The 27,065-nt window shown below is 46.0% G+C and overlaps 1 protein-coding gene across 1 annotated transcript; it reads left to right on the top strand.

Annotated features, from left to right (window-relative positions):
- Positions 1-488: 488 nt before the first annotated feature.
- On the top strand, positions 489-26,593 carry LOC144151586 (dihydrolipoyl dehydrogenase, mitochondrial). Its single transcript, XM_077682692.1, has 14 exons — positions 489-644; positions 1,092-1,179; positions 3,608-3,687; positions 3,761-3,899; positions 6,181-6,281; positions 7,010-7,153; positions 10,588-10,689; positions 11,400-11,624; positions 13,005-13,141; positions 17,146-17,207; positions 17,299-17,426; positions 19,033-19,170; positions 25,168-25,257; positions 26,347-26,593. Exons 1-14 carry the CDS (start codon positions 603-605, stop codon positions 26,410-26,412), a joined length of 1,542 nt encoding a protein of 513 aa, XP_077538818.1. The 5' UTR covers positions 489-602; the 3' UTR covers positions 26,413-26,593.
- Positions 26,594-27,065: the final 472 nt, after the last annotated feature.

The following is a 27,065-nucleotide window of genomic DNA, read 5'->3' as shown; positions in this document are numbered from 1 at the left end:
CCTGTGAGCGGGGTAGCCCACAGAACAGGGATGGTAGCCCCAGTCTGCAGATGGCGATTCTCCGCTACTGGATGGTCCTATGTCGCCGAGACAGCTGAGACTTGTATGAAACTGTAGGGCGTGACTTTAGAAAGCTGTTTGTACTGATCACAATGGCAAAAAACACGCCGAAAACGCAAAAATGACCCTAAAGGCAAGAGCTTATACGAGCCCATGCTCACTGTGGTGGTTCTTCGTCGTCTTCCAGTGCATTACAAAAAACATCAAAAGTGCTGCATCAGCTGCATTGCAAATCGGCTGATTTTGAAATTCAAAGTTGGCGCTAAGTTCACCGACTACAGTGCTACAGTTTTCTCCGGCTTGTTCTTATGGTTTTATAAGTGTAGGTTCCTTTCATCCAAACCACTAGTTTCAATATTGAATTTTGCGATTTGTTATTTTCAAACCCAAGAAGTGTACTTAATAAGCGACAGTAACAAAATTAAGCTTATATTCGTTTTAGTGTAGTGTCACTTGTCGCCTTTAGGCGGCGCTGTCGCTAAATTCGGTCGATTTTGCCGTCTGTTTGCCCTTCCCGTGTTGAATTCCGTGAAAAGTACAGCATGCAGTCAAACCTGTGGCCGAGGTTAATTCCAGCACTGAGGGTAAGTATGACTACATACGTTGAAAAATATTATAGGCAGTCTTTAGTTTCCTTTTCGCGCAAGACGGAACCAGCACTTGGCATGCTTGCTCTTGATGTTGCCGTCCTGAAGATAGCAGACCGAAAGCACCACTAACCTTTTGCCACTCCTTTTGTATTTATTGAAGGTTAGAAAACTTATTACGCTGTAACTAACGTACGCATACTTGTCGCGCGTACACATTACTTCCGTTATCTGCACCGGCTGCAAATGGTTAAATGTCTCTGTAGTGCATATTGAGTGCATGATTGGCCGTGCGGCTTCGAGCTAAGCCCGAGCAATGGATGGCGTACTCTTGCAAGTACACTGTCTCACGCACTCATTGCAGATAGGAAACGACGAAGTTCCCGTCGTATTTTTATGTCGATGCGGTAACCTTGGAGGTGATGTGCGTCTGCTCGCACGCAGGCTTCTACCTTGCAGAGGTCAGCGTGCACAGGCATAGTGGTTCCCGGCGTCCAGACGTCTCATCATCGAAACTACTCGAGTAGCGCAGGTAAGCAGGGAAGCGCTTCGTCGTAAGCTCACGCTGCAGGGTAAACACAGTGCGCGACACTCTTAAAGTGGCCCGCTCCGCGCATGCACGCTTCTCGGCGTTCCTTTAGCCGACTTCAGTTTTCTGTACAATCCAAGGTGTCTGTAGTTCTCCTAAGTCAATGGTTACTTTGGGTTGTTGAAAAATAGCCTGCGTATGTATAGCAGTAGTAACGCTTCCACGAAGCTAGTGCGGGCACGTGGTACTTATTATAACCGATGTTCGCAATAAGCGAGTTTTCTCAGGCAAGCTCATAGGATAAACTTTTAAACATCTTAATTTAATAAAATAGTTGATTTTTGTGCGTTACAAATGCGTTACAAATTGTGTTACAATTGTGTTAAGATGTTACATCTTAATTTAACACAATAGTTGATTTTTTGTGTTACAAATGCAGTTGCAGTCATGCTGCTGTGCCGTACTGTCACGTTAATATAATCCTTGAATGGGTCACGACGGTGATTTGGGGTAGTTGGTGCATACTAACGAAATTCAAAACAGCGCTAATAAACGGGACAAGGAACTGCAACACACAGCGCCGACTAGGTACTGGTGGTTTATTCCGCAATCCGTGAAATATTGATTGATTTATTATGGTCTAACGCGCCGACGCTACACAGGCGATGACGTGCGCCGTAGTGGAGGGCTCTGGATTAATTTTGACCACCTAGGTATTTTTGATGTACGCTGAAATCTCGAAGACACAGGCGTTTTCGCTTTTTGCCTCCAACAAAATCGTGGCCGCCAAACCCGTGAAATACACCGTAAATGGAGAAGAAAGGGAGGGGATAAAAACGCAATGGGCAAAAGTAAATACAAAATACAAAAATGAAGGAACCATGTACATGGCAACGTGTATCTTGCTGTGTGTTCGATAGTTATGCTGTATCTGTAGTGCTCATTGCGTGTTCATAGCCATGTGTATGGTTCCTTCATTTTTGTCTTTTATATATTTCATATTACCTATTGATTGTAGGGTTTAACGCGCCGATGCAACGCAGGTGATGAGGCGCGCCGTAGTGAAGGGCTCCGTATTAATTTTGACCACCTGGGGGTCTTTCACGTGCGCCGAAATCACGAACACACGGGCGTTTTTGCTTTTTGCCTCCATCAGAAAAGCAGCGGCCGCGGCCGGGAACCGAACTCGCGACCTCGTGCTCAGCAGCGCAACGCCTTAGCCACTGAGCCACTGCGGCGGGTGTATTGCCTATCGTGGTTCCTTCTTGCCTCCCTTCCTTCTCCATCTTCGGTATATTTTTCAGGCTGCAGAATAAACCAGCAGTTACAAGTCAGCGCCACGTGTTGTCCTTCCCTGTCCCGTACATTAGCACCGTTTGGAATTCCGGTCCTTGAATGAGTGAGGGCAAAAACACCAAAATGCATCATGATGGCATAGTTGCTAGAACATATTGCCTCTACATGTGAGGCTGCTGGTGCAAAGCCCGACTGTGGCAAACCTTTCCCTAGTTGAGCCAAAGAAATTAAAATGCATTCGTACGCATTCCTAGCTGCATGCCACTTAAGCAACTCGATACTGTTCGAAGTAATACATGGCCTTGCACTGTGGAAATCCTCACGGCCTAGGTGTTACTTTGGTGCAATCGACCCCCAACTTGGAAGGGGACAGAGACCTTGAACTAAGCTTACTTTAGCTACAGTCAATCAGGTAGTCATTGTTTGGGGACAGTGGCATGCATTCATCTGTTTCACCCTTTGCTGTGACTCGTCCCGGTGTGCATAGTTGTGCATGGAAGAGCAAAAATGATAGAACTTCGGGTTGCAAACATGGCTTCATTTGTTTCAGACTTAGTTTGTTACTCTCTTCTTTCACTTGCCATTTAGTCTCCCCTGCACTTCTGGCACTGATCAATCCTGTTGGCTTGGCCAGAATACAGTGACTTGCCCTGGGCTGTTGTTTTTCACACGTCTGTGCCTTCACAAGTCATTGTCCTAATCCGAACTGAGATTTAATTAGGCTCCAACCAATACAAATGCAAAAAGGCAAAAAGCCGAGCCAGCTTCGAAACGTCGGGTTTTTTGCCTTTTTGCATTTGTATTGGTTGGAGCCTAATTAAATCTCAGTTCAGTAACTTCCCAACCAGACAGAAGTCTGTCGAAATGTTCACTTTCATTGTCCTAATCCGTTTTGCTGCAGTCGTGCCGCCTTTGTTTGCAAGAATAGGGCATTTGCTTTTAAGAGACGGGGCTACAAGTATAGGAAAACCATTAACTCGGTGGAAGAATGAAATTCGGAGGCATAGAAAGGGCTCGGGCATCGCAAGATAGGCACGGCCGGGGCTGTGTGTGGGTGGGGCCTTTGTCCTGCCCCGGACGTAATCAGGGGGACGATGGTGAGCAGGCCCACATGCATCTCTCCCACTCTCTTCAGAGGAACAAGACTTGGTTGTCATTGGCGGGGGTCCTGGCGGCTATGTGGCTGCAATTAAAGCTGCACAGTTAGGGTTGAAGGTGAGTGGCTGGCCTTTGCCTTGCAGTTGGTAGGCGATAACGTGGCTTCTCTGCGTTTGCTGCATGCGCCCAGACAACTTGCATAGAGAAGAATGACACCCTGGGTGGGACCTGCCTCAACGTGGGCTGCATACCATCCAAGGCATTGCTACACAACTCCCACCTCTACCACCAGGCTCACTCAAACGACTTCAAGAACCGGGGAATCGAAGGTGGGGAACTCCTGTCTTCTTTGCATGTAGCATGACGTCATGGGAGTCCAGGCTGGGCAAGGCACCAGCCGTGTCAGCCTGCTTTTATTCGGGATAGCTTCCTAGCATGCAAGTTCAGCCTTGTGGTCAAGAGTGCTCAGCTGTTGGTCTGTAAATGAGGCAACATTGGTATTTGCTGTAAAGTAACCGCATAAAGCTTGATAAGGGTAGCATTATGGGCATGTTGGCACTCCATAAGTACACCAAATAATTGCGCGAAAAATGGGGGACACGGACGAAGTGAGGACGGACACACACGACGCAAACTTCCAACTACCTTTTAGTGTGCCACTGTGTGAACCTTACAAACTTCACAAGGATCGACTGCACATGCGTAAGCATAAAGCGAGATTAAACGCCCGGCGATGCGGCACCCAAGAAAGCTAATTCCTTCTCGGTGAGCACAAGCGAGGGCGAGCTGACACATTTGTCTTTGAGTCTTGCTATCCCCTCAGCTTCCGTAATTTCTCACATAAGCTGAGTCCTGCCACGGGATAAAATCGTACACTTGTCGAAGATAGGTTGACAGCCGCATTTTAAACAATGCACAGCCAAGAACCAAGCAGTGCCACATTTAATGCTGTATCTGTGCTCGCGTAACCAGTCATTTAGGCAACGCCCAATCTGCCCGGTGTACTGGCTTTTACAACAAAGCGGGAGTCTGCACGCCACCCGGCCCTCGCAACCAACAAACCTCTTCCGGTGCCCCTGGTTGCACCTCTCGGGGGTGGTGCAATTGGCGTTCGTCAGTTTACCCAGCTTCCCAAGCTTGTTGGGCGCCGAAAAAAATACCCTAATGTTTGCCTTCTTTCCAACCTTCTTCAGGTTGTGGGATATCCTGTGCATGTAGGGGGCTACACCAATTTTTGGGCGATTGCCGGATGCGGTATCTTCAGCTGCTTGTTGTGTGCTGGGTCTCACCTCTCTCTGCTGATGCTCAGCCCAACTCACGTATCCTGTAAAACCTGAATGTTTGCCGATGATTGTGTTCTACACTGTTTGTAATGCATCTGATAATTAGCTCTACAAAGTGATCTTAATAATGTAAAGCAGTGGTGCGAAGATTGGCTAATGGAACTTAATCCTCACAAATGCAAAGCCTTATCCTTCAGCTGCCGCCACTCTCCACTTGTTTTTCCCTATGCTAACAGTAACATTCCAGTTAAAACAGTTAATTCATTTAAATATCTGGGAGTCCCATGCTGCAACGATCTTTCATGGGGTTTTCATATCACAAACATCATATCACCGGCAAATACGACGCTAGGATTGTTGCGACGTCATCTACGTAATGCACCTAGAACTGTAAAATTATTAGCTTACAAACACCTTGTAAGAGCTAAACTGGAACATGCTTCCCCAATCTTGAGCCTGCGACAATCCTATCTTCAAGATGCCCTTGAGTCTTTTCAAAGTCATGCCACTAGGTTCATCCATAGTTCGTTCCCCTATGACGTCAGCGTATCTTCATTGAAGGCAGCAACTGAACTACCGCTCCTTTCCTTTTGCCGCCGTATCGCCAGCCTTTCTTTATTTCATAAGTTTTTCCACAGCTCGACGCGCAAGCCACCGTATTTTGTTCCCGCAGCATGCATCTCTCAGTGCACTGGTCATCACCTTCAAGTCGCATGCCCACGTGCACGCATCGTTACTTTCTCCGCATCATTTTTTCCTCGCACAGCAGCTGCCTGGAATGGCCTTTCAGGCGACACTCCTGCCAGTGCTTATACTTTCACCTTCATGAGCAGCATCACCTGCTCAGTTTTTTTGTGTGCCCACCCCTTATGTAATATCCTGCAGGGGGTCTCTAAGGAAATGAAATGAAATAGCCAGACTCGGAGATAAATGGGTCAGCTCGCCCTCGCTTGTGCTCACAGAGAAGGAATTGGCTTTCTTGGCTACTGCATCGCCGGGCATTTAATCTCTCTTTATGCTTACGCATGCACAGTTGATCCTTGTGCAGTTTATAAGGTTCACACAGTGGCACAATAAAATGTACCTAGTTGGAAATTTGCGTCGTGTGTGACCATCCTCCTCCGTGTACCCCCTTTTTTGCGCAATTATTTGGTGTAATTATGAGTAGTGGAACCAGAACAACGACATAAAACTGTCATGTTGATCACGTTTCGGTGACGGGCTGCTATGCACAAATCACTAGGGCACGTATTCACAGAAATCCAGTCTTGCCAGTACAGTAGTGCCTCTATTTTCCTCCTCCTTTTCTGGCCATCCCACTGGGCAGTTGACAATGTCCGTTTGAACCTGGAGAAGCTCATGGAGCAAAAGAGTTCTGCGGTAAAGGCCCTCACCGGTGGAATAGCGCATCTTTTCAAGCAAAACAAGGTGGGCACTTCAGTTTTCTTTGTCATTTCTTGCCACCTGCATGATGTAGGTAAATTTGTTGGTAAGCTTTCAATAGTGGTGTATTCTTTACAAGTTCCACAGTCGCTGTGTAAACTTTTGGTGCAGGGAGTGATTTGTTGGTGAATTGTTTAGTCTAAAGGTAAACTGAAGTGGTCCTCTGACAATTTAAGCAGCTTTGCCTTTAGTGCCGACGTGGCCAGTTGAGTAGTATTTGTCATTCATTTTTTGCTGCGTTTCGGAGGCTTTTCGTTAAGTCAGTACTGTCTGGGTTCCTTCTTAAAGCTTTAAAATGTGGGAAGCATCTTTAAATGCTTTGGCAGGCTTCATCATCACACATGGCATTCTAGTGTGGCATTCATGTTAGGCAGATGAAGGCTGTTCCATAGCAATTTCAACCAAAAGTTGGGATTCAAATTGTGGTTTAACCAAAGCAAGGAACGTAGGCGAGGAACATCTAAGGCAAGAAGTCACCTTGTTACCTTGAATGTTCCTTTCCTCTATCTGCTGGTGTTCCTCGGCACAGTTTTGTTCAACCCTCCGATGCTCTTACAGTGGTGATGTGAATTGTATCCCAAAGTTTAAAACACCATTGGGAGCTGAAAGTATGCGCAAAGCATGCTCCTGCGTATGCAAAAATTGTGGTACTGTACCTGTTGGGGCTTCATTGTCCCAAAGTGTGAGGTTTATTAACGGTCTGTGTGCTTCAGGTCACACACATCAAGGCCCACGGGAAGATCACAGGCAAAAATGAAGTTACAGCACTGAAACAGGATGGTTCGTCGCAAGTTGTGAAGACCAAAAACATCATGATTGCCACGGGATCAGAAGTAACACCTTTTGCGGGCATTGAGGTATGTGCACCAAATATACTTGTTTTTGTATAACAGGATTGCAGTATTGTTTCTGGTTTGTTGCAGTATTATTGCTGAAGTTTAAAACAGCTGCCCAGCATTCATTATCATAGGCTAAAACAACGTCTTAACTCTTTCGTTACCGCGGGAAAATTGATCGATTTTTAGGGGCCCAAGAAAACATTTTTTTCTGCTAAAAAAAATTGGTTTGGTAATAATTACAGGAACAAAAAATTCAGATTGTTTACTGGCCTTTCTAATAACACCAGTTTTTAAAATGTTTTCATATATCATAGTTGCCAAAAAAATGTCAATCAAAATTTTTGTCAAAATGTCGAAAAAAATGATAAAAAAGAAGTTGTGTATAACAAATTACCGGTAGTGGGAAAAAAAATTAGAATATACATTTTGTAGGGAAACATTTCAAAAACACACCCTAGAAAAAGTGTTGACATGTGCGGAACAGTTTTTCAGATACTGTAAAAAAAATGTTAGCACGCGCGGTGCTCGTGTCATGCGGTGAAGCCCAACCTCCAATTCAAAATGTGCAATTTCGGGTGGTTCCATGGAAGAAATCTGGCGGTTTCATATTATCAGAGGCACCAGTTTGCCCCCACATAAAGTAAAAACATCTTGTCAATGACTGACTTTGCATTTACAGCCAGCACAATATTTGGGACAAGCACGCGATGCGGAAAAACATGCATGAAATTGAAAATGGAACTCCGTGGTTGATACTTGTTGACGTTCACGGTCAGTTATCTCTCAAAACATAAAGTTAAGCTTATTATCATCTTCTGACTAGAAATTATAGCCTTGCTTGCAGGAATGAGGTGGGATGCGCTAGAATCGGGCCCTGCAAACTTTGGCCGAGTAGCTGTTGCGCGATAAAAAAGATCAGCACAACGAGCCTCTTCTATTGTAGCGCCACCTAACATTTTTCAAATGAAACAGTACAAGAACTTATCGGCGACTCCGTCCGAATAGACAGTTCAACTAAGCAGCAACATTAGACACCCGGATATACCCTCGCATGGAAACGAAACTGGAAGGCGAACAGCTGGCAGTGTGTAAAGCTGGTTTGAAGCGCTGTCCTTGTCAAAACGGATATCTGGCGACTGGGTGTGATTTATTGACTTGCATCTGAAGTTCTTATCGCAGAAATCGGGTTAGGGTTCAGTGAAATCAGGAGCAGCTAGCATGCTTTGTTCGAGGATCAGTCGCGGACTTTCAAGGCACCATGGCAGGTAGCTTTGAAGTTGGGTAACTGTGTAGTAGTGCTAAATACGAATTTCGCGATGCAGAAACGAAACCGAAACTGTTGTAAACTGTTCGTGAATAGTCCTGTGGTAAGTAGAACTACTACACAACTTAGAACAACATGCGCAAAGGCAATAAAACTGCCTAAAATCATAAAGTAGCTTTGCAACCAGGCACTGCTTGACATTTTCAGCCAAAATCTGGGATTATTACTGTCAGAGTGCAAACCTGACTATTGAAAATCGTTTGCTGGTTCATCATTCATGCCCTGATAACAAAAAAACACGCTGATGAAGAATAATTTCGAGTGGCACACATTCTTGGTTGGTAGCAGTGACGCGCGATTACCACGCCCCTTTTACACACTCAGGTGATTCAAACACGTGTTGAAAATCACGTTTTTGTTGCAAAAATGAAAACAAGACTGATTTTAAAAGGCCATTTTTTGATCTAACTCCAAACAGCTTTACTTGTTCGAGCAATGGCTGGAAGGCTATGAAAAGGCGCTCCGAAAGTATCATTCAAATTGAACAATTTTGAATAGGCGCGGTAACGAAAGAGTTAAGTGTTTAACCTGAGTTCACGCATATGGCACTGTGAGCTTCATTGAACTAAGAGTATTGAACATCACCAGAACAAGCAAATGACAAATTTAATTTCTAATCTTCTGGCAAAAAGCAGTTCTTCAAACTTGACTACATAATCACGAAGTCACAATGTTAAAGTGTCAGAGAATGTAATTGTATCTGATGATTGTTCTGACCAGGTTATATAGAAGAAACTGAGACCAGAAAGCATTTAGTGGTGTAACAGATGGCAAAACACTCTACAATATTTACTGCCTTGTGGTGAAGGCGAAAGACACGTCTTAATTTAGCTTCACTTCTCACGAAGCAGATTTGTGCTCAGCAAACTTGTTTACTTTTATGCATAATTAACACTTATTTGCTTAATACTTAAGACCATTTAGACATACACAAGGCTTGCATTAACTTGTACCAGGCATTACAAAGTATTGGCCAGTGTCTTCAACCAAGTCACCCCACTAGGTAGCAGTTCCGAAAAATGGAAGACAGATACTGTGAAAATTTTTTTTTTTTTTAAGTGCAGAGCTCTTTAAGGGCTCGCCTTGTCGTAGTAGCTCGGTTGCTGGACCCTAGTAGAGTCCCACGACGTACCGTCTAGCGGAGTCCCGTTGTAGTGGCGTGCCACAGAGACTTCGAAAGCCAATCGGATTGCATAGCTAAACCGCTTGAAACTCGTGAACCGTTGGCACTTGTCATACATCTCACCATTGTTTAGTTGAAAGAAAACTGCAGTTACATTTGAGGCAAAATAGACGCAATTAACCGGCAGCTCCCGCGTTCATTTAGTTAGGAATACCCGTTGGGTTGGTTTTGACGATAGGAAGTGAAAAAATGTGGCAGTGCAACGCTGGCATGTGTGGGAGGAAAAGCAAGCACAAAAGAACACAACGCCCGCTGGTGCAGTTTCAGGCAGGGGGCGCGCGAGCACTGCGAAGGCGGGAAATTTGAATTGCATTGGACAAGCCTCCGTTCCATTCATCCAGAGAGGAGTGAGACAAGGTGATGAAGAGAGGGATGGGTGGTAGCAGTGAGCGGATAACGGCGCTACAACCCATTATGGCGAATCACTGCTCTGCACATCCGACAGCTTTCACATTGAGTGGAACGGCTTTCTTCTTCTTATTATTATTATTTTTTTTTTGCTTTTAAGTTTGGTTGTCTAGTCAGACTCAGTCATGGTAAGCAAGAACAGAACATGGTAGCACTGAAATAGGTTCCTCAGTTTATAATTAAACAAGATCCAGAGCTGATGGTGTTGTGGTTGTACGCGCATTGTTACATCTGACATTTTGTTCTCGCTAGTAGTGTTTAAAGTTCAGCAGATTTGACTGTCAAGTTACTGCACAGCTGTGTAAATTAGTTTGCCTTGTGTTCATCAGTAATAGTAGTTGTGGTATTGAATGTGAACACTGACTGGTAATTGTTTATTAGTTTTGTATTTGTTTATGAAAGGTTGGTTTGAGTATTTGCTATTTCAGGCTAATACTGACCATCCTGGCATGCATTATTATGGATGGAGCATTTTTTAAAAATGTTTTTTGGTGACATGAAAGTTGTTTTGTGAGCATTATTTGCTTGCGGTTTCAGGTTGATGAAGACACCATCGTCAGCTCCACAGGTGCCCTGAGTCTCAAGAAAGTGCCGGAAAAGATGATTGTGATCGGTGCAGGGGTCATTGGGCTCGAATTGGTGCGTTACTGTGGCAATCATGTCTCAGTCAGCTTTACGTTGCATAGCTGGTCCCTTAGGGACCAGCGGGGATTTGGATATTTCAAGTAACATGCATTTAGTTGTGTATTACAGCATGTGTAGACCTGAAATTGTGTGCGGCGTACAGCCTTGTTTGAATGAAAACTGATTTAGATTCGTAGCATCAATGAAAGATTTACTTTCCGAGCTGAGGCATCCCTTTCTTTTTAATTCTAAATAAACTCTAAATTACACCTCACAAAAAGTAAACTGCCCTTTGCCAAACTGGCAGTTTCAGACATCTTTATATTGCACAGGGAGAAGAAAGAGCAAGTGAAGCCTACAGTTGTAACTGCCTCACCACATTTTGAGTTGTGGGGCAGCCTCCGTTTTGAATGACACAACGTTTGACATCACTGAGTGCAAGAGCCACTCCCTTGTAATGTCATGACGGTTGTTGAAACTTTATTCCCATGAGGGGGAAAGTGTGAGCATAGGAGCTGGTGGAAGAGGAAAACGAACGACGATGGTGGCGATCAGTCATGCTATATCTGTAAAAAGGCGTAGATAGAGTTCTTTCCCTTCACCGAAGGCATTGTAACCTCAACACAGTGGAGCCACAGCCAGTGTTCAACAATTGTTCCCTGAGCCCGTGCAGTCGCGTTGAAGTGCACTCCTCTCCTCCTCCCTGCCCTGCGCTCTCTCTTCAGGGCTCGGTGTGGAGCCGGCTGGGTGCCCAGGTGACGGCCGTCGAGTTCCTGGGCCACATCGGGGGCATGGGCATCGACATGGAGATCTCCAAGAACTTCCAGCGCATCCTCACCAAGCAGGGCCTCAAGTTCAAGCTGGCCACCAAGGTGACGGGGGCCACCCGCTCGGGCAGCACCATCAAGGTCAGCCTGGAGGACGTCAAGGACCCCGCCAAGAAGGAGGACGTGAGCACCCTTTTTCCCTCCCTTGTGACCGTTACTAAGCAGGACAGGGGGGGTGTCATTGGGATCGCACATTTGTCATCCTGTCCCCTGGCAAGGAGGAGACAAATCTGGTGGCGCACTTTGTGAAGCTCAGTTGTGATGTCAGCACGAGGGAAATGTTGCTCTTCATCGTAGGGAACTTTATATTTCTCAGTGCGCATGAATGAGGAGAGGGGTGAAATTCCCTTGTCCATCCGAGAGCCCACGTCCCATTGCATTGCTGGTTAGTGTGAGAAGCGCGGCAAAACCAGTGCTTCCATACCAAGGGACTTCCATTTCTCTTCTGCCAAGTTCCCATGTGAAGCCTGTGCCATTGTGTAGTCATAGCGCTCAGAAGGGTGCAAAGGCCTGCCCCCCCCCCCCCCCCCCCCCCCCCCTCCCCTCCTTCTTTTCCTCTCTTCACTGTATTCTAGTCAAAATGGTGCCGAAGCGACAGACATGCATTAAGTGTGTGCAAGCCAAACATGTGACAAATGGCCTGCCCTATAGTAAGGTGGGTGCCTCGATAATTTGCCACGCAATGAACCTCCTCTTTCCCATCTGTTTTTTTCCCACTGCTCGCTTCTCGAGACACCTACAGCACTCATTGTGTAGCAATCACTAACCTAGTGGGCAAAAACTTCAAAATCTCTATATGCTGTGTGGAATGCTGTCACACATAATTCTGGAAGTATCGCATGAAAGTTTGTGGATTTTATATGCGAAATAGGTATTGGCAAAAGCCTTCTCCCTCTGTTTTTCTGAGGCTCATGCCTTGACACGGCTCCATAATGACGGACTTGTATAGGAGGAGTGTGGGCCAAGAAAATCGGCGTAACTTGCATTCTGGTACATGTGCCCTAAAACTAAGTTCTCCAGATTTGGTCACTAGGACAGTGCTACAACAGGAGTTGTAACAGCAAAGCACACCCCATACAATTTGTGCCTAACCACCACCCTTGTGTGCTGTGCATGTCCTGAGCCTTCCTTTCGAAAGGAAGCTTGCAATTGGGAATCCTAAAAATACAAGTAAAACCACCATGCTGCCCCAATGTGCTGCTGAGCACAATGTTTAATTTCCTGCCACAGGGGGCCTGTTTCTTTTCGTTATTTATTTATTATTATTATTATTTCTTATTTCTTTTTGATGGTGGCTGGAGACCTAAACACCCACCTGTGCGAGGGTTCAACACGTGCTAAAGATCTCTAGTTGGTGTGGATTAATTCGTAGCCCTTCACCCCCATAGTCCGGGCATAGGCTTGGCGTGTCAAACCCGAATTTCGACTTCTCCGCAAAAACCCTTGGGACCACCCTTTGCACCGTGGTGCTGCAGCTAAACGTCATTGCCTCGATTCCCTCAGCTGGAGTGTGACGTCCTCTTGGTGTGCGTTGGGCGGCGGCCGTACACGGAGAACCTTGGCCTGGAGGAGATGGGCATCCAGAAGGACCAGCGGGGTCGCATCACCGTCAACTCCCGCTTCCAGACAAACATCCCCAAGTAAGCAGCTGCTCTTAAAGAAATCTGGCAGGGCACTACATCTGTCTAGCGGCCACAACGTTCCCTCTGCTGCCATCGTACTCAATCCAAACAAGATTGTTTTGTCTTTCCTGAACACTGCGGCACAGACCAAATGTATGATTTCCATATATACCTGTGTAGAGGCTGCCCTGCTGTAAGGGCTGCACCTCCAACTTGGCAACCCAAAAATTAAAAATGAAGAAAATGCTGTTTTCGTTATGGGATTATCTTTAAATTCGGTCTCATTGAGTAAAACCATAGAGATAATAATGTCCACCTGAGTGATGTCAAAGGCTGCACAGAAGCCAACCTTGTTTCTTTTGTACATATAATAAATGTATGAAGAGAGGTTCATGATAAATGTCTCAAACCCTGGTCCTCTCTACAACAGCACATACCAGCTAGGGTAACGGACCTCCTGATTATCTCAGCTGGTATGTTGTGTCGTTCTAATAGCTGAGATAGCCAGAAGGCCAGCCACTTGAGCACGGGAGCAACTTCGCTTGAGACTGAATCATGCTCACTTAAAGGGACACTAAAGGGTGGAAACAAGTGGGCCAGTATCGATAGATTAAGGTGCTGGGAGTCCGTCAAAGTTCACCATTCTCACAACTCGCAGTCGTTTAATAAGGCAGAAAATGCCGTAAACGTGAAAAGGGGTGCCAACACCCTGCACGCTTTCGGGTACTACGGTTTGTGACGTCACAATATTTGTGCACGGCAAGAGCTCATTGGCGGAGCATCTATAAATGTTTTTTCTAAGGTAAGCAGTTTTGAAGTGATTGAGCACGTGAAGTAAATTCAAGTGAAAGCTTTCCGTGAGCTGACGTGATTTAAAAAATGCAGACAACAGATTTTGTACACTGCGAGACAGGCTGCTTCCCTCACATTCGACAGCCATCGTGCCTTCAGTTTCGCTTTTAAAAAAGCATTGGTGCGCAATTAGCAAAGTGAATAACCTACCATGGTGATCGCTCAAGTTTCTGCCAGCAATATCTCCGGCTAGAAGCGGCAAAGAGACAAGATGCAGTGCAGGTGTGTAAGCGACCCGACCCGCCTGAGCTCCTAATCCATTCTCCACGCACAGATGTTTCTGTCGGTAAGGTGTGCCCGCACCCGGTTCGAACCTTATCGCCTGTAAAAGGTCAGGGTACTTACTGCAGGGGGTTATCCGACTGATCCGAATTTGTGTTCTTCCGCTTGCTGCAAGGCACCGTTGGTAAAAAATCCGTACATCGTGCGCATATAAACGTGTTATGTTTGGGCGCGGCAGATCCATCGCTCCGAAGTTTGGCCATTCGGCCACGAAGACTACTCGAGGCAGCTGCTGTGGGAAGTGAGTGTGTATTTCACGCCGGGTTGGCATGTCGCGTGAGAGAAGAGAATATGCGATGGACGTGATCGCCAGACGAGCTGGAATGACGGCTGCTGCTTGAGCGATGCCTAGCCGGGCAGTTGCGCTTGCGCGATATTTGAAACGGCGCTTGTCGCTGCTTCATTTGCGGCCCGGGTGTCCGGTGTAGGCGGGCGCAATGGCCACTGCAGCGGGGAAAAGCATTTCTCGTTTGGTCGGTGACAAATAATAAAAGTGAAAGAAACGTTCTTGGTGGTCAGCCATGGCTTGGGGACTGAAGAGCTACTGTTGCCAGACCGCACCGGCGCCTCGCTCCTATTTTGTGACGCAGTGTGTACGTCACGAAGAAATGAAAGGGAAGCGGGATAGAGAAATGCCTGCTTTCTTTGCAGATTTCTCAGGAAATAACGCATCGTTGCTTGTTGAACAAAATCTGAGAGTGCTACGAAACGTATGACCTTTCAGTCAAAACAAAATTTCATTCAGCCTTTAGTGTCCCTTTAACTCTTTCACGACGGCGCCATAGGCGATCGGAAGCCGGCGTCCGATGATTTTAAATCTCCCGCAAAATCTGAAACCCGCGCTCCACAGACAACTATAGCCATCTGGTGTGTTCATTGGCAACGTCTCTTTCAATTTCGGTTTCGTTTGTTTATGTGTCTCGTGTGGTGGCGGCGTAGCAAGAGTAATTTGAACCGAAGGGGGAGGGGAGGAGGAGGAAAAATGGCGTTCGGTTCGCGCCGCGCTCCGCACAGTCGGACTGCTGTAGCAAGCACTTCGGCTGCTCCTGCTGTCGATTTTTCTGATTCCAGCAGCAGTGAGGGATCAAGCAATGATGTGGGATCTTCAGATTTCAGTTAGGAAGACGAAGCTCCGGTTCAGGTGCCTCGAACTTCAACAAGCGCTGGCAGGTAATTTCGTTGTGACTCCGCGCTGTATTTTTAAAGAAAACGTGCTTCTTATCTGACGACTGCGGTTTCGATTTTGTGTTTAGGGTCTCGAGAACGTACGGGCGGGATATTTTGCCAAATGCACCGCGCAGTATCGCGCTATCGCCTTCAAGATAACCTTGCGCTCGTGTCAGATTAGCGCTGCAGGGTTCAGGTGCGATGCTTATCGAGAGCGCTCGATTTTTTTTTCTTGTTTTTTACCACCGAAATGATAAGGATTTTGTGCGAGGTCACAAAAGAGTATACCGTAATTACCTGATTCTAACGCGCACCCAATTTTCCTGACAAAAAAACCGAAAAAACTTGCACCTCCGATTGTAACGCGCATGGAACTGTGTGAGCAAGAAAAACAAATGCGATAGAAACGGGTGATTTATTTCCCGAAGTAATCTCACTCATCTCACTCCTCGTCGCTCTCCGCTGACCACAAGATCTCGTCCTCGGTGCCGTCAAGCACGTTCGCGATGCCACACTTCTGAACGAACGTTCAACCATGGTCGATGGGATCGTGGCCCACGCCTCACACGCCCATCCCGCGAGCTTCTCCAGAGGCGCACGCTTCAGCCGACCGCTCGTTTTGAACACGTGAGAGCCGCTGCTGCCATTGCTGTTATCAAGCGCGCAAGTGGAACGATCTGACTATTTGTATGAACTCCGATGGAAAAGCCTAGGCGCCTATGCTTCCTGCGTGCGAAAAATTGTTGCTAAAAGCTTCAGCGCCATCTTGACATGGCGATGGTGATGGGTGGGACGAAATTTTCGCTGTTTCGGTTTCGGTTTCGTATCCGATTCTAACGCGCATGTGATTTTTCAACCTATTTTTCCGGAAAAAAAGTGCGCGTTGGAATCAGGTAAGTACGGTACTTGGATGCACATTTTACATAGACTCACTCACCCTTGAGTGCCCTCGCGGCGTGGCACAGCCGTCAGTTGCGCTAGGTTGACAGGCCCTCAAAAATCCAAAACTTGGTGTAGACTGTTGATTTATATATTGAATCATAGCCAAGGAACGTAGGAACAATTTGTATATCTTAAAATACCTGAAATAATTTTAGTCTCGGTAAAAGTGCCGATTTGTGTTTTTAGTATACTTTTCTTGGGGGCTTTTTTCTGATTACTTGACAAATAAACTGTAAGTAATTGTACTTTTAACAAAACTGATGCTTTGTGTTTGGAAGAGCAATCTATAAGCTATAATTTCATGCATAGCAAGATTACGTGTGTCCAGTAGCTCAAGAGAAAAAAAAACGTTTTGTGGAAGCACATAAAATCGGCCGTTTTTCCGCCGTAACGAAAGAGTTAAGGGACCATGAAGACAACCTGCAATTTCCCACCATTTGCGACTTCAATGTTTACCTCAAGTGGGCTGTATAGGGAGGAGGACAGAGATTGACAGCCTAAACAGACGGAGATTGAAGATTGACGAAACAAGATTGACATGAGGTGTGAGCTGCCCAGTATTCCTAATAACAAAATTTTATGTTGTCTTCATGGTACTTCTGAAGGTTCTGAGGATTTCCCATAAAATTTTCAAGTTTATACGAAATCCTCCTCAAGAGTTGTTTTCCTTCGATATTTTTTTAAAAACCTCAGTAGCTTTTAATAAAAAATTACTTTTTAGTGAATTGGTAGAGTGCTGATTCACTGGCCTGTTTTCTTGTGATTTTCATTTCTTGAAGCATTTACGCAATCGGGGACTGTGTGCCCGGCCCAATGCTCGCTCACAAGGCTGAGGATGAAGGTGAGGTGTCTTTCCCCCTCGTTTTGTGGAGGGCCTTCTTTCTGCCTACGGATGTCGGGTGTTGAGCTGGGTTCCCTGCATGCACGTGCAGGCATTGTCTGTGTCGAGGGCATCATGGGCGGCCCCGTGCACATTGACTACAACTGTGTCCCCTCGGTCATCTACACCCACCCGGAGGTGGGTTTCATCGGAAAGACCGAAGAGGACCTGAAATCCCAGGTGCGGGTGCGGGCGTCATTCACACAGCGTCGGCTGTCAGTGCCGGGATTGCTGCACTTGTGTAGGATTGACTCAAGCTGATGTGTGGCTCGCTTGAACATGGCCAGTGTCAGGGAGTTTCTCTGCCCCATTGCAGCCAAGAGACGTGTGTGTGTGTGTGAGTGGGTTCTTGACTCTACTCTTCAATTATCCCAACAACATCCACATTAGCTGTTGAGCTACATTGTGAGCGAGAAATGTTTTGATATCACCACTCTTATGGTCTCTGAACCTTCCTTTTCTGATGACTTCATACGTAAAGTCGAAATCAATTTGAAGGTGATGTCTCAAGTAGTGAAGAAACCAGCAACAGCAGCTTGTTGAGGGTTGTATCTTGGTTGTATCATGCAAGAGACTATGAAGGGAAGAAGGCAGCTTGAAAGTCCCACTGATTGATGCTGCCGCAGTCACCTTCAAATTGATCGTGACTGTACATGAAGTGCACATGCTTAAACCCACTGCGGTGGCTCAGTGGCAAAGGCGCATTGAGGTGCTGAGCACGAGGTCGCGGGTTCGATTCTCAACCGCGGCGGCCGCTTTTCTGATGGAGGCAGCAAAAACGCCCGTGTGTACGAGATTTCGGCGCACGTTATAGATCCCCAGGTGGTCAAAATTAATTGGGAGCCCTCCACTACGGCGCGCCTCTTCGCCAGCGTTGCGTCGGCACGTTAAACCCTGCAATCAGTCAATCAAGTTCACATGCTTCCAGAAGCTTTTGGTCAGGGCTTGATGAAGCAGCTGATCAAATTTAATCTGAGCAATTATAATCAATCGAAGTTTCAATCAATGGACCCATGAGCCAGTAACTTCAACCAATAACAACATAGCCTGTGCTTAAATTCACAGCACTTCCTTGTGGTCAACCCTCAATTTTTTTTTTTTTTTTCCACTTTTTTTTTGCTCAGCTATAAAGTAAAGGTGTGGCTTGCTGCAAAATTTGAACTAACACTCTAGATATTAAGGAAACGTATAAAGCAGTAGCGACTTCTCAGCCATTTTGTCACTATGATCTGACTCGGATATTTTTTTATTGACACCGACGAGGGGAGCCACTGCCACAAAACGTGACTATATTTGTAGTGGGGCCTCTAGTTTCATTTTATCGCACCACTTTAATGCTAACGTGCAGTTGACACACTGTTTTTAGTGCTCCCTCTAAAATGTCACTGCTGGTGTCGTGCAGTGTGAAATTGTAAAGCTTTCCAATATTTCTTGCATTTTTTGGCTAAGGAAACGTCTTTTGTGGCTCCAATGGAGCTGAGTGGGTTGCCAAAGGCTTTCAAACTGAACAAAGTTGCATTTTGTCTTCATGGCCCCTTTAACCATGTCTACTTCTCATTGCACTGACAGAGGTGTGGTGCTTTAGCACAGCGGGCACATTAAACTCGAGCCATGTGGGAGCCCTAGAGTGTCCCAAATCCTTAATAATCACATCATGTGGCCGTCAGCGAGCAGGTGGTCAGGACATGCACCATACACAAATTACTTACAAGTGCGGGTGGCTTCTGCAAGGCAGCAATGGCTCATTTGCTGCGAGTCGCACTTGCTGATGTGACAAATGATGCAGGGCGTCGAGTACAAGGTGGGCAAGTTTCCCCTGGCAGCCAACAGCCGTGCCAAGACAAACAACGAGACGGATGGCGTGGTAAAGATCCTGGCAGACAAACAGACGGACCGGATACTGGGCTGCCACATGATTGGATGGGTAAGAAGTCCTTTTGCCAGTGGCCCACCACTATGGCCCCTGAAAATCCAGCTAGTCTGCCGTCCAGGCCAGTTGTGCATTACAATCGTGTGTCGCCGCAGTGGAGAAAGCGCGGGAAAAGCAGCACGCCGGTCGGCTGCGGCACCGTCTCAGTGCACCAGGAAGCACACTCGCCGCGTTTGCCAGTGAAGCATCTTTAAGAATCAAATTTCTGTTCTAATAAGTCCTTATTGTAAAATATTTTATTGCTTATTTTTTCTGGCCCGAATTATTTCTCTAGCAGTTAAAAGGGAAAAATTAGCGTCGTTTGCTTGCACAGTGCTTTTAGCTGTGGTCATCTGCACTCTGTGGTGAGCAGACGATCAGATGCGTCAACAGCTGTTCACAGTTTAGAAATTCCTAGATAAATTATTGACACCCGAATAAGGATGCAAAGAAATAATGATTTCAGAACCAAACCAACAATTTAGTTTTTGGAGGGCCAGTATACTAAAAGGGCGCAGCAGTCGGCTGTCTGCCCAAGGCTTTCATCACCAAAAGGACCCCGCTAAAGGCCTCAGATGGCAGGCTAGCCAAATTTCCAGGGACTATAACCCCGTAGCATCACTGGTTAGGCATTTTAAATGTGACTAAGCAGTGTTCACCCAGGTCCTTGAAAACCGTGAAGACACTCATTTTCTTCAAAGTGTTGTTTTCAAGGCTTTGAATGGCCAGGAATTTTTTAGCTGTCCTTGAAAACCCTTAATTGTCACGACGATAATCAGTGGCTATGTCTTTTCACGAGAATTTAAACTGTTCGTCGTTGATTTTAAGTTTTCACCCTGTTGGCCCTGTTGTCATCATTTGACAGCACCACACAAGATATCCTCTAGCGCCTTAAGAACAAAACTAGAACTGCTAGATTTCTGGGCGAGCGTTCTTCAAGATGCCTCTTGCAATAGACATTGCCTTCATTGCGCTTTTGCGGGGCTGGATGATATGAAAACAAAGAAGCTGCGGTGGACGCAGGGCATGACGGTGGGGCGGGTAAGGAAAGTGAAATCCCAGTTCATCAAAATGTCTACAAATCTGTAAATACTTGCACTACCAGCTTCTTTTTTTTTTTTTTGCTGGCTTGCTGGCTCAGTTTGTCGTAGCTTTTAAGGCAGAAAGAAAAGAAATTGTTTTTATGCGAAATAGTTTTTAATTACCTGATGACCAAATTAATTGTCATGTCAGTAAATTATTAAATACTTGCACTATCAGTGTAATAATTTTCTATTTGTATGCTTCTGAGGTTCAAAACTGCAAGATATGCAGAAAATAATATCCGCTCGACATACATATTCCAGGGCTGAAAGGGTTAACTAATGCACAAAAAATGTAACAATCAAGTTTCAGTGTAGTATGCAAAATTAACACACATGCAGTGAATTTATTGAAGCATAAGGCAGCATTGGGAGCAGGAACTTCGCAATCCAGTCCATGTCATGGTACATTCCAAAGGAATCCGGGTTCTGCCATCTAGCATCTTTCTTCCATCGTAGCCTGTGGATGCTCGCTCGTTGCATGTTTGGTGCGCCTCATGCTCCTTTTACGTTTGATTCAGAGTGTCGAACCGGAACCGGAACTGAACCGGAAACCCGAACTGAACCGTTATTTTTTCTGGAACTGAACCCGAACCCGAACCGTTATTTTTTGAGCACGCTGAACCCGAACCGGAACTCAACTGAAAAAAGAAATAACGGTCACCGGTACATGCCGAAACGGTTTGGCCCTCCGTTGTTGATATCGCACAGTGAATGCAATTCATGCCTTTTTATATTTCACGTACCATCAACGTCATACCCGCTCGCACACTTTCCCTCCAGACAAATGAACACTATCACGCTCTACGTAATAACAGGGGAAATGAATGAGCACCAATGTAGCAATGGTCTGCTGCTGCTGGAAGCGCGAGCGTAGTGCGAGCTGAACAAACGAAATGTCATTCTCGGCAGCTTGCAGGGGATATAAAACGACTTTTCCCTTCCCTAGCTGCGACTTTATTGGAGCAATCAGGCTGCAGGAGGGCTCCACTGCGCAACAGCGAACGTACGCACTCGATGTGTCCAAACTTTTTGCATTTCATAATTTGTTTAAAGGTCCGACATCTGGAAATTGTTAATACTTGACAAGTGTGACTGCAGGAGCTGCTCAGTGGCTAAGCCTTTTGCTGCTGACCACAAGTGGCCTCGATCTCCTTCCCCACGACCGTTTTTTGAAGTACTAGATGGAAATCGATAACGTCCGTGTATCGAAATTTTGATCCACGTTTAATATCACCAGCTGGTTAAAATAAGTCTGCCGGCCTGCAACATAAGCTGCGCCTCGGAGCAGAGATATAGCACAAGGCATCAAATGGGCCAGTTTTAAAAAAAAATGTGTTTGCACGAAAAAACAACAAAAAAGAAAAGGCGAATCACATTTTTTTTAAATATTATGCAAAAAGTAAGTAAAACCGAATAAGTTGCTTTATACTTTTCTTTGCCCTGCCTTTCACAACCAAACGTGTCATCAGTGCGAAGGAAGTGAGTGCCGTGGTCAGTTTTTGAGGACAGTACAGTTGACAAGTTCTGTTTTTTACAGATACAAATAACAACAGATATGTCAGGGAAAACTGTTAAGGTGCGCACTGAATTCCTTGGAAGCAGAAACAGTAATAAAGGAGGTGACACGTGCAGAAAGGCAGGCTGGTACCTCACACTGCCCCATTCTTCCAGCAATCATCCATCTTTTCTGCTTGTTCTGCAGTTTTGTCTCTTTCAGATCTGCTTTTTTTCGAAGGTGCACTTGTACTGACTGCCCAACTCGCTACATTACTTCTACTGCTACTCGTTCTGGAGGGGAGTACTGCTGTGGACGAATTTAACCCTTTGAGGGTTTTTGCCGTACGTGTACTGCGGCGGTTTTCCGTCCCGCAAGGTCTTTGCCGTACGGGTACGATTTCGAGCATCTGTTTGAAATTTCGCGCCATATTAGCGATGCATGCTCCCTGGGAGGTGCTGCCACCTCCTGGGACTTACAAGAAGTGTTTGAAATTTGATTGTGCTACCTTCTTGCGGTGAAAAACAGAACTCTCTGGCTTCGGCGCGTTACGGCGTCTGTACATGTCAAGGCGTTTCGTTGTTTCAGTTTCGCCACGTGATCGCATCGGAGGCGCGCGAAACTTGATCGGCACTCGCTATCAGGGGCGGCGGAAGTTGATTTCGATTTATATTGGCGCTGCTCTTATCTTGTTTATTACCCACGCTCACTAGGTATTCTTGCCCTCCTTGCTTGGAACTGATGCAACCTAATCGGAGACTTCGTTGCGGGGGCGGCGGAAGTTGATTTCTATCTATATTGGCGCTGCTATTATCTTGTTTATCACCGGTGCGCATGAGTTATTCTCGCTCTCCTCGTTTACTGGGTTGCCTTCGAGTTCTTCAGATGCACGGCAAAGCGGCGATATGGCCCAACGAACTGCCCGCTCTGATGACACCAACCGCGATGACTCTTCTGACTCTGAGTTTGCTCCTTTCACCGAGTCTGAATCGGAAGACAGTCTTTGTTCGGAAGAAGACAGCTCATTTTCGGACATGCGCTTTATGCGTGCAGACTGCGATAAGGCACTGTGCGTAGACCCGTGTTTCAAGGAATACCACACTCTGAAATACTATTGAACATTTTTCAGTTCTAAGTGATGCTGACCCCAAAATACTGTTCCTGATAATTTTTTACAATTTAATCCTGACTTTAGACATTTTGTACATTCGAAATCCGCAATAAACTAATTTGACCACCAGGGAAAGTTTTTTTCAAAAACATTCGACCCTCAAAGGGTTAAGAGTGTCTACCCAAAAAAGTCCCATCTCATGCTCCGCGCGTCAAATTTCCCTTTCATTTTGTAACAGCATAATCTGTTATAAGATTCCGCAATGTAGCACACGGAACGATGGCCGGGGGTCAGGCGGTACGATGACATACTGAAAGCAATGCACACATCCGGTATAGCTATTGCAAAAGGAATTGCAGTGGTCAGAGCAATAACGCAGTATCTGAGCGTTAACGAAAGCTTTAACTAAAGCGTTAACAAAAGTGTGGCTAACACATTCGATAAGGTGACAGCTAACAAATTATTCAGGGTGACCAAATAATCTAATTCCTTGGTAGTATTTATGTGCTGTTGCAGGATTTTTCTGTTTTGTTGGAAATATAAAAAATGTGCGCCATTGGTATTAAGTGCTGGTATTTGAACGTGCCAGTACGCAGGCCTAAATTTAAGGCTTCAAGGTTAGCGTGATGGGTGATAGCAACGATTGCTGTTTCAACAAAAAAGGAAAGGGCAGAAAATATATCCCGCCGTCATATCTCTTGGCGGTGGCTTTATGAATAGTCGCTAGGACAACATAAACTCTGGGCGAGAAAGTAGGTGGTAAATCGTCGCCACTTCACCTGTTTTTCCAATATCTCGTAATTGTTTAAAGTTCACTTTGCAATTGCGCCACTGCGCTTGGGGGACAGCAGTATTTTGAATTTTTGTTTGTATTTTGATTTGACTGTCGTGTTAAACTATACTCGGTTACAACTTAAGAACGGCACCGAAGTTGCCGCTGTGCCTCATCACCGCAGCCGGATGTCACTCCGCGCAGCACAAGTAGCGCGTTACTGGGAATATTTTGAACATGGCACGAGCCGTTTTTGTATCTTGTTGGACCTAATATGCTTATAAACTACTGCAGCGACGGCAAACTAACTACGTGAGAAAAGGCAGACAATATCACGCATTCGTGGCAGTCTCCTTTCAAAACGCACGCGCTCGTTGACATCCGGGTCCGTTGCTTAGGCGGAGTGATACCGTACATGAGCTGGTGCCGTTCTTAACTTGTTCCCGAGTATACTAAATGTTTTTTCTGATTTCAGTAATAACTGAACTCATCGAACTAGTTCGCGAACCAGTTCGCGAACCGGTTCGGTGCGTGATTTTGTCGAACTGGAACTGAACCGGAACGAAATGATTTCGCCTGAACCAGAACCGTAACCGAACCGGTATTTTTTTCGGTTCGACACACTGGTTTGATTTTATGCAGAAGATAGTGGATGTGGACTAACTGAAGTTTGTGCACTGAAGTGCACCTTTGAGTGGCCGTGGCTGAGCAAGGACTTGTACAAAGTCCAACGAGGTGAACCGAGTGGAATGCAAACCATGTGGAAAAACATTTGATACGTGGTCAATAGGAGAGTCTACGTAAGAAGCCACAGCACCATAGAGACAGCAGGAAGTAGCTGCTTTAAAGAGTACCTGGTGCCGGTGGCTTATGTTCTTAGTTATTGTGCAACAGACAACTTTTGCATTGTGTTGAGGAAGTTATAAATAATGCCAGATGAAACATTAAATTGGGTTCTTGAAAGTATTTTGTGGTCCTTAAAGTCCTGGAAAACTTCTGCTTTCGAAGCCTGTACGAATCCTGCCAAGATGCATTTTAGGTCATCATCATAATCCTCCTATTCCACGTCCACCCCAGGCAGAAGACCTTCACCATCGACTTCCAGTTGCTCCTATCCATTCCCTGGCACATTTTTTTACCGCATCCCTCCATCAGGTCATCGGTCTTCCCGTGCTTTTAGCCCCATCCCTTGGTGGCTTCTTCGTCACCCTTGTGGTCCAGTAGTTCTTGGCTCTCTGCATGACATGTCCAGGCCAACTGCACAGCTTCCTCTTGATTGGAGCTAAGATATCGCTTGCCTCAGTTCACTCCCTAACCCAGGATGCTCGTTTCCTAGATGCAAGCGGCACTCCCATCATCTGTCTTTCCATTTCCCATTTTGGCTCAGCTAAGTTTTCATTTCAAGTCGCTGGGCAAGCCCCCAAGTTTCTGCACCATAGGTCATCACTGAAAGGGGTACGCTGTACTGAGAAGTTCTTGTCATTCGTCTAGGACCATGCAGCCGAACCTTATTTCAGGGCGTGCCCTTTTTCCTTCGCCATGCTGACAGTGTGCAGGTGAGATCATCAATGAGGCAGCCCTGGCGATGGAGTATGGAGCATCGGCAGAGGATGTTGCGAGGGTCTGCCACGCACATCCGGTGAGTAGCACTTTTGCTTCCTTTTGTAGCACTAGGGACGGTCCATGCTACGTAGCTGCTGCTTTTGGTTCTGGAAATAGATTTTGCGGGCATGTCGCATCATACAGCTAGCCGCAATATGTGGTGCCAGCTGTCTTACAACACGCTGCCTTATTATAGCAAGAGAACAGTCTTTTGACAAACTGGTGATCTCTTAGTAATCTGCCTCCTTCAGGGGATGAGTGCAAACACCCAAACCATATTGAGGTCATGTGCCACGGCACAGTAGGAAAATTGTCAGACTCCAATGAAGGCATTGAGGTGCAGAAAATTTGCATCGGCCGGAGTCTAAGCAGTAATTTGTGCATGTTACGACTGTTGCTCAGGTTGTAAGGTTTGCATGTGGATTTATCAGTGATAGTTTAAAGCTTTCCTGAGACTCGATGTGTTTGTCAGTGCACTAGCGTTTGCAGTACTAGCCAGCTTCAAGGGTAGTGGTCTGACCAGAGCAGCCTCTTGAAGGCGAAAGCCTTAGGTTGTGGGGCTCTTGCAAGGTGACCTAGCTGGCCGCCTGACAGCACGTTCCCAGGGCACACACTAAATCGGGATCCCACAAGGTGTCCTATCAGATGTGAAAAATGGCCAGTTGTCATTATCATCCGTCAGCACGAATGGTACCGAAATTGCTGCCGCTGTAAGGGGAAGATAAATGAACAAAAACATATTTTTTGAGCCTCGGTTGCCAGAGCAGGAGCCAAGTACTCTAACCACTGCGTGAATCCGGTACTCTGTGCCTGGTGCATGCCCTGGTGCAAGTGAGCCTGGTGCATGCCCCGCGACGGGGAAATATGACATGTGGGTGAGAGCTCTTAGTGTGGGGAAGCTGCTGCCTTAATTGTAGTCAGACTGCCTGTCGGACACAGTAAGTTGCGTCAAGAGGTCTTTGATAATTGCTCGCTTTTGCCTTCAAATCACGTAAATCTCTTAGTGTCATGGTTTCACCTGAGCAACTTGTAGATGAATTTGGAGGAAGCCAATCAGTCATGCTTGGGAAGCCTGATTTCCGATGTGCTGGAGTTCTGCCTCATCACACTTTCTTTCCTCTTCCAGACCGTTTCTGAAGCATTTCGGGAAGCAAACCTTGCTGCTTATTGTGGCAAGCCCATCAACTTTTGATGCGGCCATCCCAAACTTGATGGTGGCGTTTCACTGCTGGATTCCCAGTGCTGTGTCTGAGAAGCAGCACATCGTGCAGCAGAATAGGAGCCTGCGTGCATTGTATAGATTAAGTCATGTTTTTCTGTCTCACAAGCATTGCAAAGTGCTCAAAAGTGTAATAAAGCCAATTCCTATATCAGCTCGCAATGAAAACTCACCTAGGAGCATGAGGCATCAAATACAGAACCAGAACACCACTAACTTTGTGCAAATTAAATCTGGGGTGAAAACTTTGCTGTTGCTTTTCTAACACTTTGGAAGCAGACAGTGAAAAGCAAGACCCAAGAGGTTTGTTGCATATGGGAAGGGGAAACCGGAAGTATTGTGCTAATGAAAGACTGCTTGTCTAGTGTTTTGAATGAAACATCTGCATCATTTAATCTCTCACCAAATTATTCTCAGCTGTATTGTAGTGCCAGATAGGCACAACTTGGATCAAGGCCATTGCATGCATTTCTGGCAGACTTCTGGCCAAGGCTGTACCACACTTGCAATGGGATGTGTGTAGCAGCTCACTGTTAAGTTATTGTCACCTTTCAAGGTGTATCATTGGAAGAGCAAACCCCCACCCATATTTGAGGCAGACAGGGCTGGTCTTGACACCCAGCAGT

The sequence above is a fragment of the Haemaphysalis longicornis genome, unplaced genomic scaffold, assembly GCF_048455015.1.
Source record: "Haemaphysalis longicornis isolate Haplotype H1 unplaced genomic scaffold, Haemaphysalis longicornis Haplotype H1 scaffold_9, whole genome shotgun sequence".
Lineage (NCBI taxonomy): Eukaryota > Metazoa > Arthropoda > Arachnida > Ixodida > Ixodidae > Haemaphysalis > Haemaphysalis longicornis.
Note: the sequence above shows the minus strand (reverse complement) of the source record. Positions and strands in the feature narration are given on the sequence as shown.

Excerpts from the sequence above, each read along its gene's own strand:
- LOC144151586 (XM_077682692.1), top strand. The coding sequence starts at position 603 with ATGCAGTCAAACCTGTGGCCGAGGTTAATTCCAGCACTGAGG. Across the intron at positions 3,688-3,760 it reads CTGCACAGTTAGGGTTGAAG|ACAACTTGCATAGAGAAGAA; the intron begins GTGAGTGGCTGG and ends GCATGCGCCCAG. Across the intron at positions 11,625-13,004 it reads ACCCCGCCAAGAAGGAGGAC|CTGGAGTGTGACGTCCTCTT; the intron begins GTGAGCACCCTT and ends CGATTCCCTCAG.